Genomic DNA, 13,117 nt, shown 5'->3' with positions numbered 1-13,117 from the left:
TGGAGCACTTACGGGTCTCCATAACAGTGTTCCTCTTGTCCTTCTGGTTTCTTAACTTCTGTTATTCCCCCAACTTATACCTTTTGCTCCAGGAAAATTGGAAGAGTCGTTGTTTCAAAGCTGTCCCCTGATTTTTTCCAAAGAGAGGCTTTCCTCATGTTTCTGTTGTGACTACTTTCCCTACACCGCTCCCACAGGTAGCAACCATAGTCCTGTCCATTCTTCAGACTCCTGTCCAGTCCCATCAGACAGGATGGGACAGTATTCTGCCCATGACTGTTCATGCATGCTGAGGCTTCTCTTGTAATTCTCAAAAGGACTATAGTGAGGTGGTTGAGGGTATGGACATTGAACCCTGGTCCACCATTTATGTGGTTTGACCTTGGACAAGTCACTCAACCTCTCCATACCTCACTAACACAGGGAAAATAATAGCACCTCCTTCAAAGGATTGTTGTAGTGTTTCCCGGAATTTTTCCATGTTAAGCCTTCAGAACGTTGTCTAGAACATAATAAACATTCAACAAATAGTAAGCAAGTGAGGCACAGAGTGCACAGAGAAGTAGACCTAAAACTCCACAGAGGGACCCCCCCCTTGAGGCTTTGGCCAAATTCTCAGGGCTCATACAGACAAGATTTCATGAGGTCTGTCACAGCACGGTTACTGGGGTTGGTGAGCCACTGGGCGTGGCCCAGTGATGGGGAAGATGGAAGCTCTGACCTGCTGGAGCGGAGACTGCTGAACACCCGGGGCATTCATTAGGATGCAGCTGTAGGATTTCTCTAGCCTCAGAGTAGGGGCTACTCCAACTCACCCTCCCTCAGCCAAATCAAGCCTTGATAGGGTCGAACTGAGTTGCCTTTCAGTGAAATGCCTACTAGAATATTAAGTCAATACTTTTTAAAGGAGAAACAGCCCAGAGAGGATTCTGGTAAGGTGGCAGGGTGGGAAGCCCTGGGAAGCGGTCTCCCCTTGTAAGACAATGATTGCACTGGTAGAAGCTCTCTGATGAAACGGTTTTGGAACTGCAGTCTCTTGAAGGCTTGCAACTTCCAGCGGAAGACTTGGATGGTACATTGGGGTTAATTTCAGTCAATTTCCGCTCTTAGCCTAATAGCTGCTCTCCCTCCCCCCACTCCCAGCCACATGGCAGGCAGCCCGGCTGGTGTTCCCGGAGCAGCTTACGCACCGCTTGCAGGAGTCATCGTGGGCGAATAAAGGGATTCTGTCCTCCAAATATCAGGGTTATGTGCTCTGACTGCAGACTGCCGCTTCTGTCACAGAGGTGCAGACCCAGAAGCAGGCAACCATTGTGGCAATTTCCTCCAGTTGTTGGGGTCCCTTCCCATCTGGGGGTCTTCAGGAGGATTACCAACAGATTTCTCATCAGATCCTTTAGAGGCCAGGAGGCAGTCAGTAGATATATTCAAAGTGCTAAAGGAAAAAAACAAAACAAAACAAAAACCCCACCTGTCAACCAAGAATTCTACATCCAGCAAAGCTGTTCTTCAAACGCAAGGGATAAACTAAAACATTCTCAGATAAACAAAAGCTGAGGGACTTTGTCCTGCAGGAAATACTCAAGGGAGCCCCCTGCAGGGTGAAATGGAAGGACACCGCACGTTATCTCAAGGTCATGCGAAGAAATAGACCTCAGGAAAAGCAAATACACAGGCAATGATAAAAGCTAGTATTATTTAACAATGGTGTGTACTTCCACCTTATATATTTTAAAAAATTATTTGTCTCTTATTACCGCTGTTTGTTTGTAACTTTGGTTTGTAACTCCACACTTTGTTTTTGACCTAACTTAAGAGACCAATGCATTTCAAAGAAGGATTAGTTTGTGCTTTTGGTTTCACAGTGTAGAAAGGAGTAATTTTGTGACCTCAGCAATGCAAAGAGGTGAGTTTGGCACTAGGAAGGAGCAGAGTTTTTGTTTGCTATTGACGTTAAGATGGTAAAAGTTCAAAGTAGAGTGTTATAACTCTAGGAGATGAGATGTAATCCCCTTGGTAAGCACAAAGAAAACAGCTACGGAACATATACAAAAAGAAATGAGAATGGACTTTAAACATTTTACCACAAAATTCAGCTAAATACAAACGAATGGGGGGGTGCCTGGGTGGCTCAGTTGGTTAAACAGCTAAATTTTGGGTCAGGTCATGATCTCAGGGTTGTGAGATTGAGCCCGGGCTCCAAGCACAACAGGGAGTCTGCTTGAGATTCTCTCCCTCTGCCCCCACCCCTCACGTGTGCGCATGCCTTCTCTCTCTCTCAAATAAGTAAATCTTTAAAAAAGTAAATACAAAAGAATGACTATAGTACCACAGTAAATGGGAGACACTAAAGCTAGAAGGTATACAGAAACAAATAGCAAATGACAGAAGTCCCTCCTTATCAGTAATTACTTTCAATGTAAATGATCTAGACCCTCCCCGTCAAGAGGCAGAAATTGTCAGAATGGATAAAAACACAGGGTCCAGGGCGCCTGGGTGGCTCAGTTGGTTAAGCGACCGCCTTCGGCTCAGGTCATGATCCTGGAGTCCCTGGATCCAGTCCCGCATCGGGCTCCCTGCTCGGCGGGGAGTCTGCTTCTCCCTCGGACCCTCCCCCCTCTCGTGTGCTCTCTCTTTCATTCTCTCTCTCTCAAATAAATAAATAAAATCTTTAAAAAAAAAAAGAACTAAGCATTTCTCTTAGAAAACAACAACAACAACAAAAAAACACAGGGTCCAGCCGTTACTGGGATCAGTAGTCCTTGGCATCACCGAAGCGGCCAGAGGAGCCAGGAAAGGGCAGTGTGAGCACCTCCCTGGAGGGGTCAGTCTAGAACAGGATTTCAGGGGATGGGCAGAATGCAGGTGGAGAGGCCCCACAAGGGGAAAGTAAAGGGTGAGGCATATACTTCCTATTTTCACATCCTTTTTTTTTTTTTTTTGGTGGGTTGGAGGAAGTGACAGGTGAAGGGAGGACAAGCTGACACAGGACCCCCACATCCAGGCAGGTTCTCTAACCTGCCACCCGTGGAGCCCCAATAGCCCAGCCTCTGGATCCGTGGTCATCACCACAGAGGCAGGTAATGAGCAACTTAGATGCTAGGGGTAGGGCAGGAGGAGAGCAAGGGAGCTTTACACCCCCAGGAACATTCCAGAGGATTATGGCCAAAGACTGTGTAAGCCAGAAAGTGTGTAGCCAGCACTGTCCTTGTTCCCCACCAAGCCCTTTCTGTCAACCCCCAATCCAGGGGGAAGCAGGGTAAAGAAAATGCTGAGGTCTGATTCTCCTGCTCCCAAACACTTTGTCCCCCTGCGCCCCCCCCCCGCCCCTTGCTGAGCTCTCACCTTGTCCTGTCTGTGTCTGGCCACTAGGTACGTAAAGACCTATCTGCTGCCTGACAGATCCTCCCAGGGAAAACGCAAGACTGGAGTCCAAAAGAACACGGTGGACCCAACATTTCAGGAGACCTTGAAGGTACTTGCTGGATGAATATTCATGAGCTAAGTCTCCCCGTCCCGGGCTGGGCACCCGGGGCCAGAGTTCAGCAGTGTTCTTCTAAACTTTTGAGTTAGTTAAATATAAGTACAGACACTTATACGTTTCTGTAGGGCTCTGTCAATCAGTGGCAAGTTGGTAGAAAATAAATTTCAGCCTTTGTACAGGAAAAGTGCAGAGTCTGCTGGACTCGAGAATGGCTCTTGATTAATGATTTCTGAGAAAATGGTGAAAAAGTACCTGGCTGCCTCTCAATCTCCAAAATTGGTTTGTCCAATTGAATTTTTATGACTCCCAGAGAGGTACTCTCAAGCAGGCTCCGCTGTGAACTACTGAGTTACTATCTTCACGAAAGTGTTCCTTTATTGTAATAATCTGGCAGCCCTAGGTTTCTTCGTCTTTTATGAAAAAAAAAATAGTCATCTTATGAAAAACATTTTATAGAGGAATTGTTTGGGTTTTCACTTTCTTTGGTGCTAAGAAACGGGATTTGTGATGTGGGGCAGAGAGATAGGGAGCGACTACGGGGATTTAGGGTGGATGGTTGGAGACGATGTGTGGCAGAGGCCGAGACCTAGGTGTCGGAGGCTTTGCACTGGAAGAACCATCCAGATACACGGGGATGTACCCAGTCAAGGCTGGGCAGCCCAGGGACCCCACATGTCAAGCCTGCACAAGGAGAGGGCTTGGTTTGCCTTCCCTGGCAAGTAGGGGCATTTCTGAACTCCCAGCCAGGGACCGTCTGGCCACTTGGCAGGAGCCCCATTTGTTAAATAATAAAAGCCATTGTTTTCTGTGTCCCTGCTGTGGCCAAGTGACCTGAGCTATTAGAATCCTCTTTTACCAACGGGGAAACTGAGGCTTAGAGAGTATTCAGAATTACAGCTCTAACTCACGATGGACTGGCAGTCCTTCACAAGATTTATGGTCATGGGACTCCCGCAGAGGATTTTTAAAAAAAACAGACTATGATTCAGCAGGTGTGGGTGGTACCCAAGGGATCCCCGTCTGAGACCCCTCTGGTAGCAAGTCAGTAGACATGGGTCATTGCGTAGTTTTGTCCGTATCTGCTGAAAGTTTTGAAAAGCTCCGTGCCCTCTCAGACATTTTAAGTTCATATCCAAAATCACTCATCGTTAAGTTTAATTAAGGTGTTTTGTACTAAACAGGTAAACAAATAGTTCACATTTTATGGAATTAGGCGAAGATGAGGACTGAGTATATTTTAGATACTATATAGTTTGATTTTTAAAGTTTTAACTACCTGATTTAACATGCAGGCAGAATCTCAAAGAAATCGCCCCCAATTTTTATCCACTGGTTTTTACCCAATATATTGTGGATATTTCGGTTGTCCCGGAAAACTTCCCGGATATATTGAAGGGAAGCCACGTCCCTCATCTCGTCTAGAGTCTAGAAAGCGATCCTCCAGGTTTTCTAGGCAGGGCGCTCCACGGGAAGACCACCGTAGGGGGCCTGGGAAGGTGCCCCGCGACACCGGATCTGGGGTCTGTGTCCATGAGGCTGGGGGCTCAGGAGGGGCGGGGGCAGCCGCACAGCCTGCTGGGACCGCCCTGGGGGGGAACAGGGCACTGGGGGAGAAGGTCTCTTTCGAAAAAGGGATTCGGTCAACCAAAAGGAGTCGTGTTTGTCGGCGGGGGGGGCCACCGTGTTGCGAGGACCCTTGAGAGGCAGGCCCCCTGCATGGGGTGGATGGGCCACACTCCGCCTGAGGGGGCGGCCGTGGGGGACGGGCAGCTGCCCGCCTGGGACAGTCCACGCTCAGGGGAGCAGGGGCGGTGCCGGGAGCTGGCAGCCTCGGCAACTAACTGGCCGTGTGGCCGTGAAGGGGACAACGAGACAGACTGAGCGACTCTGAGGGCAGGGTCAGACACGGACCGTGGGCGCCCGGATGGCTTGGACGGTGGAGCGGGCGATGCTTGATCTCAGGGCTGTAAGTTCGAGCCCCATGGTGGGCGTAGAGATCACGTTAAAAAAAAGAAATCTTTTAAAAAGAAATGGACCACGGACTTGAGGGAAACCGACTGAAAATCAGCCCAGGACGGTAGAGGGATGTGGCTTCTGACGACAATGGGCACGGATAGTCCCAGAGGGAAGAAAAGGAGGGGCAAGTGGGGCCTGCAGCCTGGCCCCGAGGGGGCGCTCGCAGGCCTGTGTGTGGGGGAGGGGGCAGGCAGACGCAGCTGCAGGCCGCCCCTGTTGGGGAGACCGAGGGAGACTACTCTGCTCCACACTACTCTGCTCTGTTACAACTGCCCCACACACCCGTGTCACTCCCCTCTCGGCCACCAGTGGACGGGCACAAACGGGGCGCAGATGGGTCTCAGGCAAACCAGTGCGGCCACTCTAAGTGGGGGTGAGGCCTGGCAGTGTGACAGGTGGCCCCCCGGGAGGAGCCAGGACGCCAACCCCAGCAGGGAGCTGCCCAGCCAGGCCTGGGTGTTTCCCCTGTAAACTGTCGATCGCTAACACTGACCTCAGGGGACGCTCCTGGAAGCTAAGGAGCAATGTAACCAAAAGCCTAGCACAGAACAAGGGTTCAGTAAAGTGTAACCTTTTTTTTTAATTGAGAAAATCCAATGACTAGGCTTGGAACAGGCTCGCAGGGGCTGAATGGAGTCAGCAGCTCTTGGGAAGCCTGGCTGTGCCCTGGCCTTCGGGAAGGGGCTGGGGCACTCTCACCCAGGGCCTTTGGCCTCTAGTCCCCGTGGGGGCGGGGACCCACCCTCGGCTGGAACGGGGGTGGGGGGACAGACTTTCTTGTCCTCTTGCTGTGCTGAGGCTCCTGTCGGGGGACAGTGAAGAAACAGCTCCGTGTGACCCTGAGCACGAGATAGGCCTGGCATCGTCCGTCTAGGCAAAAGCCCATGCTAAAAACTCAGGCTTTACATTAAAAAAAAAAAAAAAAAAAAAAATCCTAGCTTTCAGTATCTTTGAAAAGCCCTGGCCAGGCAAGTTCGGTTCCTAAGCTGGGACAGATCTTGGCTTCATTTGGATGGGGCCTTCCGTCCTTGCCTGGGACACAGATCTGGATTGTGGGAGGGGGTCTCTGTAGCTGCCCAGCCTTTCCCCTAGGCTGAATGCTGGCTACGCGGCTGGTGGAGGAGGTGGTTCTGTGTTTGAGAAAGCAGAGACCACCTCCCAACCCCTCTCCAAGCTGCTCGGCCCACCCTGACCACACCAAGATGCTGGCTCCAGCCTGCAGGAGGAAGGCCCCTGTGGCCCGGGTCCCCGGAAGCTGTGGGTCTCCAGAAGCTGTGGGTCCCTGGAAGCTGTGGCCCCAAGGGGCTCTGGACCACCCCCCCACCATGCCCCAGGGGGCTATGGGCCCTGGAAGCTGTGGGCCCTGGAAGCTGTGGGCTTGGGGAGCTATGGGTCCCCAGGGGGCTGTGGGCCCTGGAAGCTGTGGGTCCCCAGGGGGCTGTGGGCCCTGGAAGCTGTGGGCTTGGGGAGATGTGGGCCAGGAACCCAGACCAACTGCCTCTGCTCTGTCTTTGCAGTACCAGGTGGAGCCCAGCCAGCTGGGCACCCGGTGGCTGCAGGTCTCTGTGTGGCACCTGGGCACGCTCACCCGGAGGGTGTTTCTTGGAGAGGTGACCATCCCTCTGGCCACATGGGACTTCGAAGACAGCACAACACAGTGTTTCTGCTGGTATCCATTGAGGGCCAAGGTGAGGTCTGGTTTGGGACTGGGCTACCCCACCCCCACCACGAAAACAAAATTCCCTTTTCAAAGGGGTTCTGGAAGAGAAAACCTACCGGGGAAGCCTTGGACCCAAGACACCACCACGTGCTTGCCTGGCTGGGGCTCTTCAATAGGGACTTCCCGGGGAGGAAAGGCTCCGCGTCAGGCTCTCCTGGGTGGGGTAGGGAGCTTTCCCTGCTCAGGTTTGCTCAAGTACCTGAGAGCCCCTTCCTCACTGTAGCCTGAACATCAAGCCTGGGTCAGGTCTAGGGGGTTGGGCCTCCTGTGATGGCCTTGTGGGCCCACGTGCGCCCCTCCCCAAATTCAGGGTCACTTGGTTGCAGCAGGGGAGCCCTCGGCTTCTGCTCCTGCAGCCGGAGGCGACCACGTGCGCCCTGCAGCCTGCCCCCAGTCATGCGGGCGCGACTGTGGTTTCCGCACTCCTGCCCCAGGCCCTCCCAGAGCAGAAATGGCTGAGAACGGCGGCCCGATGCGATCAGGAGGGCCAGGGCTGCCGCGACCCGCAGGGACTCAGGGCAGGGCGCGGGGGCGGCCCGGAGAGGAGGCCTGCTCGCAGGCTGTGCTGGTAAGAGGAGAGCCTGGGGAGAAAGTCTGCATTTCTTGGAGCAACTGCTTTGCACTTTCTGGGCCAAGATCCAAGCACAGAGCGGAGAGGGGACCGGGGACGGATGAGATAATAGGGGTGGAGGAAGCGTGGGCTCCTTCATCTCCTCAGAAATGACCATGCTGTGCCAGTCCCACCAGCCGGAGTCTGGCCACGAGGCTGAGGCGTTCCCAGGCCTGGGCCAGGTTCTGTGCGCCGTCTCACCTCCGCGGGCCTCTCTGAAGCCAGGGGGGCTGACTGGCCGGCTCTCGGATTTCCAGCTACTGTCGGGTCAAGCCAAGGATCGCCTGCCGGGGAGCCGCCCTGCCCCACCTCTCCTGCCCTTTTCCCTGTGCACCGCTCTGCACGGCCCCGGCATCTGCATCCCGCACCCGTGCTCACCCTTCTCAGAGCCCGTCCTCAGACGTCCATTTGGGACGTCTACTTGGAATGCTTTCCTCTAGCCACGGTCAGCCCAAGACTTAGCCGAAATCCCACCTCCTCCATGAAGGCTTTCCCGAATCTCATTTTTCGTGATTTTCCCTGCCAGTGTGCTTTCCCCCACGATCCGCCCATCTGTTCCCTCTAGGGCCTTGCGCAGGACAAGACCAGTGGCCACCGAGGCTGCTGGCGAGAGGAGGAGGAGAAGGTGCCAGGCTAAAGGACGTCCTTCCTAACACCGGCTAATAGATAGTGACCCCCCCTGGCTGGATTGGGAGTATCCTGCTTCCAGGCCTGCCCCCTCGGCCCTGACAGGAGGAGCCCATGGGGTTAGCGCAGGTTTCTGGAAGCTGAGGGTAGAGACAGCTTTATCTCATCTGGCACCCGAGGGCCAGCCTCCTTCCTGGGAGGCAGCCAGGAGCCCATGAAGAGACACTGCGGAGCAGACAGGGGCCGGCCCCCCCCTCTCCTAGGAGTCCTTGCGGAGTCCACTGACCTACAGGGGCTTGATTTTATTCCCTTTCTTCGAAGAACACTGGCTGTGTGCAGGTTTTCTGAGGACTATCCTATGGGAACGTGCCAGGGCCTTTGAACCCCCTCACCTCCTCAAGGGATGGGGTGGGAATGGAGAGTCCCATCAATAGGAGAGAGACCAGTCCTGCCATGGGCGTGTCCACTCCACCCCAGGGCACTCCCCAGCCTGCAGAAGCTTTGCAGGGGTGCGTGGGGGGGTGGTGGAGGTGGGGCACTTATGGACAGAGCTGGGGCAATCAGAGGAGCCCAGAAAGTTCCGGGGGCTGAGGAATCCTGCCTCTGAGTTCTGTCTCTTGCCCCCAGGCAGAGAAACTTGAAGACAGCATTCTTCCCAGTAATGGAGAACTTGCCGTCCGGGCCAAACTGGTCTTCCCTGCAGGGCCCAGAAAGCTCCAGGAGGCCCAAGAAGGTAGGTGGCCTCCAGCCCCATGACTGTTCATCTGTCACCGTTTCCCAAGCCTGGAGCAGCAGGTGGGTTGAGGACTTCCTTTGTGCCACCCACTAATCCTGCAATGCTCCAGTAACTTTCAAAGATCTGTGAAGCTCAGCCTGGAACGTGGGTTCTTGGAACCTACGGTTTGGAAGGGAAATGAGGGAGCAGAGCAGGCCAGGCCTCTGATGCCCACTGTACAGGGAGGGCTCTTAGGACACCAGCTCTGGGGCTTTCCTCCCAGGCGGCTGGCTCAGACCGTCTCCCTGGTGCAAACCGTCCCGCTGCCGCCCTCTGGGAGAGGGGATGCTCCCATGCCCACCTGCGTTACAGTTGGGAGTGTGGCTCCTTAGGAACAAACCTAGAGAGCATTTTGAGGCGCTGGGGCCTGCAGGGCCGAGTGAGTGCACCCCTGCTCCCAAGTTCTGTGAGCTGTTGCCCAGCAAGAGAAGGCATCAAGGACAGGCTCTGGAGGACCTTCTGGGAGGTCTAACTAAGTGAAATAAAGTGGAACGTACGGAAGAGAGGAGGGTGAAGAGAGAAGACACAATTCTGTGATGTAGTTAGAGATCTCCTATTTGCCCGAAGAGGAAAGTTTGCTTCCAGAGCTCACGGGGCCACCGGCACCTGCAGTCATTGCCAGCGCCCTAGAACACGTCTTAGGGCCCCTACCTCCCCCAAAACCACTGCCCGCACTTGACCGCAACCTCTACATCATTCCTCTCCTTGGATCCCTCTTTCTTATTTTTGTAGCTTCCCAGGATTTCAGTGAGCCCTCCCTCCTGCCACCATGCCGGCCTTGCAGCGGGACGGCACGTTTGCAGGGCCAGCGGAGCCTTCCCACCTGGATACGCTCCTCTTCCCGTCTGCTGTCTTGGGCTCTCCAGGCTGTCACACACCCTCCCGCTGAGCTTTCAGATTTGAGGTGGTGGCATTGCATGCTCTGTGCAGAAGTAGGGCTCACAGCAAATGCCAGCTTTTCTTCCAGGGACAGATCGGCCATCCCCTAACGGTCAGCTTTGTTTTGTCGTGCTGGGAGCCAAGAATTTGCCCGTGCGGTCAGATGGTACCCTAAACTCATTTGTTAAGGGGTAAGTATTATATTTAATCAATTGTTTACTGATAATCTGTACATGCATGTGGCATGGTCTTAGAAAGTACAGCAAACACCAGGAAGTGTAAGCCATTCAGAACTTGTATTTTAGCTTTCCCATGAAAATCCAATGTAATGTGTTCAAGATTTCCAAGAATTCATGGGATTTGGACCTGCTGAGACTAGATGTGGAACACTGTATTTTAACCCGAAACCCAGATTTTATTGGTTCTTGTTACTACATCAGCATTTTCTGACTCAAAACAGCTTGGAAAAAAGCAGTGTGGCTGGTACTATTCCCTTGCCTTCGCATCTCCTCTTGGATTAACAGTAAGGTGGGCTCTGCTTAGGTCATTCTAACTCACTACCAGCGTGTTGGTGTCTCCAAAAGCAAAGCAAACACCATTAATTATTATACAGAATTGCTGCAGCCCTGGGTCAGTGACATGATGGGAAACCCTGGCTTCCCATGCCAAGATCTGTGTTCTGTCCGCAAGCTGCCATTTCGTAGGACCTCGGGCAAGTTACATGGCCCTTCTGAACTTGTCTCCTGAGAACAGGGTTAAAATGAGAGAATGTGTGTGCAAGAGTCCTGGTCCCTGGAAGCATGTAGGTGCTCGGCCTCCCAAGGAGGGGGATTAAGGCAAGGGCCATGTGGCCTGGAATCCCAAATGAACCTTCGCATCTGGTGCAGAATTCAGCCCTAACTCTGGAACATCCTAGCGAGAGGTCACATGGCCGATCTTGAGATTTGCGTTCTTGCTCCTGGCTTGGAATTTTTCTTTGGGAGCGGATCTAGCCCTTGGTCTCACGATGGCCAGCACTGCAGCATCGCCGGGGCGGGAGGTTGGGCCAGCAGTCCAGAGCCACTGTCTCTCCTTCCCGCAGCTGCCTCACTTTGCCGGACCAACACAAACTGAAACTGAAGTCCCCAGTTGCGAAGAAGCAAGCTTGTCCCCAGTGGAAGCACTCCTTCGTGTTCAATGGCGTGAGCCCTTCCCAGCTGAGACAGTCAAGCCTGGAATTAACTGTCTGGGACCAGGCCATCTTTGGTGTGAACGACCGCTTGCTGGGGGAAGCCAGGCTCGGTTCTAGTAAGTCTGAGAGATTTATTGGGCCTAAGTGGTATGCTTTGTCCTTAGCGAAGATCTTACACGGTGACCACTAAAAAGACAATTATGCTTCCACGTTGGCAGGTGATATAACTAGCTTGGAAACAGCCTAACTCACTGTTAAATGGAGATTGCGACATCTAATTCTTACTCTACAAGGGAGTGATAATACAGCCAAGTATTTCAACAATTTATATCAGATTTAGATCTGCTAAAGAAACAAAAATTACAGGGTACAGTTATTTGCTTTTGTTTCTGGCGTCAATCATAAAAGGATTAACTTCTTCAAGGAAAATATCTTAATCCAAACAGATGGCAATTCAGAAAGTATTTCATTAAGAGTGGGACAAAAGGGCGATGCTTTTCAGCATTGCTCAACTGGGGTGCTGGTGGCATGGTGTGGGGGACAGCCCTTTGTGGGGAGGGCTTGCACACCCTGGCCCCTACCAGTGGTGCCCCTCGAACACTGTGCCAACCAAAAATACCTGCACACATCTCTAGGACCTCCAATGGAGGACCTCTGAAGACAAACCAGATTCAACGTTCAATCAAAAGGAACGTTGTCCAGAGATGCCTGTGGGTGGCTCAGTCGGTTGAGCATCCAACGCTTGATTTCAGCTCAGATCCTGATCTCAGGGTCCTGGGGTCCGGCCCTGGGTCTGGCCCCCTGCTCAGCAGGGAGTCCGCTTATCTCCCTCTGCCCCTCCCCCAGCTTGTGCTCTCCTTCTAAAATCAATGGGTAGATCTTTAAAGATAAGATAGAAGGAATATTGTCCAAGGACACACACCCCCTTCCTATAAGGGAGTCCTGTCTTGTCTGCATATCTGGCCCCAGGTCTGAGGCCACCCCACCAAACCCACAGCCATTGTAATGTGTTAAGACTGTCGAGTCCCCTTCTTGAAGAGCCCACCCCCGCAAACATGTTTTCTCCTTTCAAACTATGGGAAAGAAGGCAGCTTTGGGCTCTTGCAGCCGCACAGCATTTAGGAATGAATGCCTGAGTGTGTCCAGTTCTGAGTATGGTGTTGGGTGGGGGTGGTCTTGCTCTTCCTCACCAGTGGTTGGCATTTTCGTATGGTCTTGAGGTTAAAAACACTTTCAAAGTTGGTCCTCATTTTAGAAAGCTGAGAAGAGGGCTGGTAAGGGGGTATGCCTATCACCCATTACTAATTAGTCACTTCACTCCCATCACAGAGGAAGACGGAGCTGCTGGTGAGGACTCAGGCTCACCGTCAGAGCGTCAGTGGCAGAAAGTTCTTTCTAGCCCCAATCTGTGGACAGACATGACACTCATCCTGCACTGAAGCCAGGGTTCCTGTCTGTGGCGAAAGGGTCAAGTGTCGCTAGGCCTGACAGCTGAGGCCGCGGGCATGGACACTCACCATCTGCAGCTCTGTCCCAGAGCCCGAATGTTCTTCCACATCCCTGTGTGTAGAGCACTTGTTGCTATTGTATAAATAAAGAAGTCTCAGTTTGGTTTTCTGTGCTTTGAGACATGTGGAAAATGGCCAGATTTCAGTAAATGTTCGTTACCTCTGTCCCCCAGCACCTGTCAAACACTGAGGATTAGAGCCTTGTTATATGCATTTGAAGAACTAGAGCCTGGTTCTGCTTTCTGGAGGGGCTCCCCATGCAGGGCGGTCAGCGCCCAGGTCCACCGGAGAGCCCGCAGGGCCCCCGCCCCCGACGCGCGCCAGTAC

General features: G+C 52.9%; 1 protein-coding gene across 6 annotated transcripts in view; it reads left to right on the top strand.

Moving 5' to 3' along the window:
• The window catches only part of SYTL3 (synaptotagmin like 3), an 89,013-nt gene extending 76,089 nt beyond the window's left edge, over positions 1-12,924 (top strand). For 5 of the 6 annotated variants that reach the window (XM_028103301.2, XM_028103303.2, XM_028103299.2 and 2 more), the window contains 6 exons: positions 3,373-3,475; positions 7,018-7,188; positions 9,085-9,190; positions 10,188-10,302; positions 11,193-11,398; positions 12,612-12,924. In XM_028103301.2, coding sequence (XP_027959102.2) covers positions 3,373-3,475; positions 7,018-7,188; positions 9,085-9,190; positions 10,188-10,302; positions 11,193-11,398; positions 12,612-12,721 — 811 coding nt within the window. In that variant the 3' untranslated portion in view covers positions 12,722-12,924. The remainder of the gene's footprint in view (positions 1-3,372; positions 3,476-7,017; positions 7,189-9,084; positions 9,191-10,187; positions 10,303-11,192; positions 11,399-12,611) is intronic. The other variant, XM_028103305.2, reaches the window with a different exon arrangement.
• Positions 12,925-13,117: the final 193 nt, after the last annotated feature.

Source organism: Eumetopias jubatus, unplaced genomic scaffold (genome assembly GCF_037043125.1).
Source record: "Eumetopias jubatus isolate StellerSeaLion01/CBP00866 unplaced genomic scaffold, mEumJub1_p1.0 scaffold_6, whole genome shotgun sequence".
Classification (NCBI taxonomy): Eukaryota; Metazoa; Chordata; class Mammalia; order Carnivora; family Otariidae; genus Eumetopias; species Eumetopias jubatus.
Note: the sequence above shows the minus strand (reverse complement) of the source record. Positions and strands in the feature narration are given on the sequence as shown.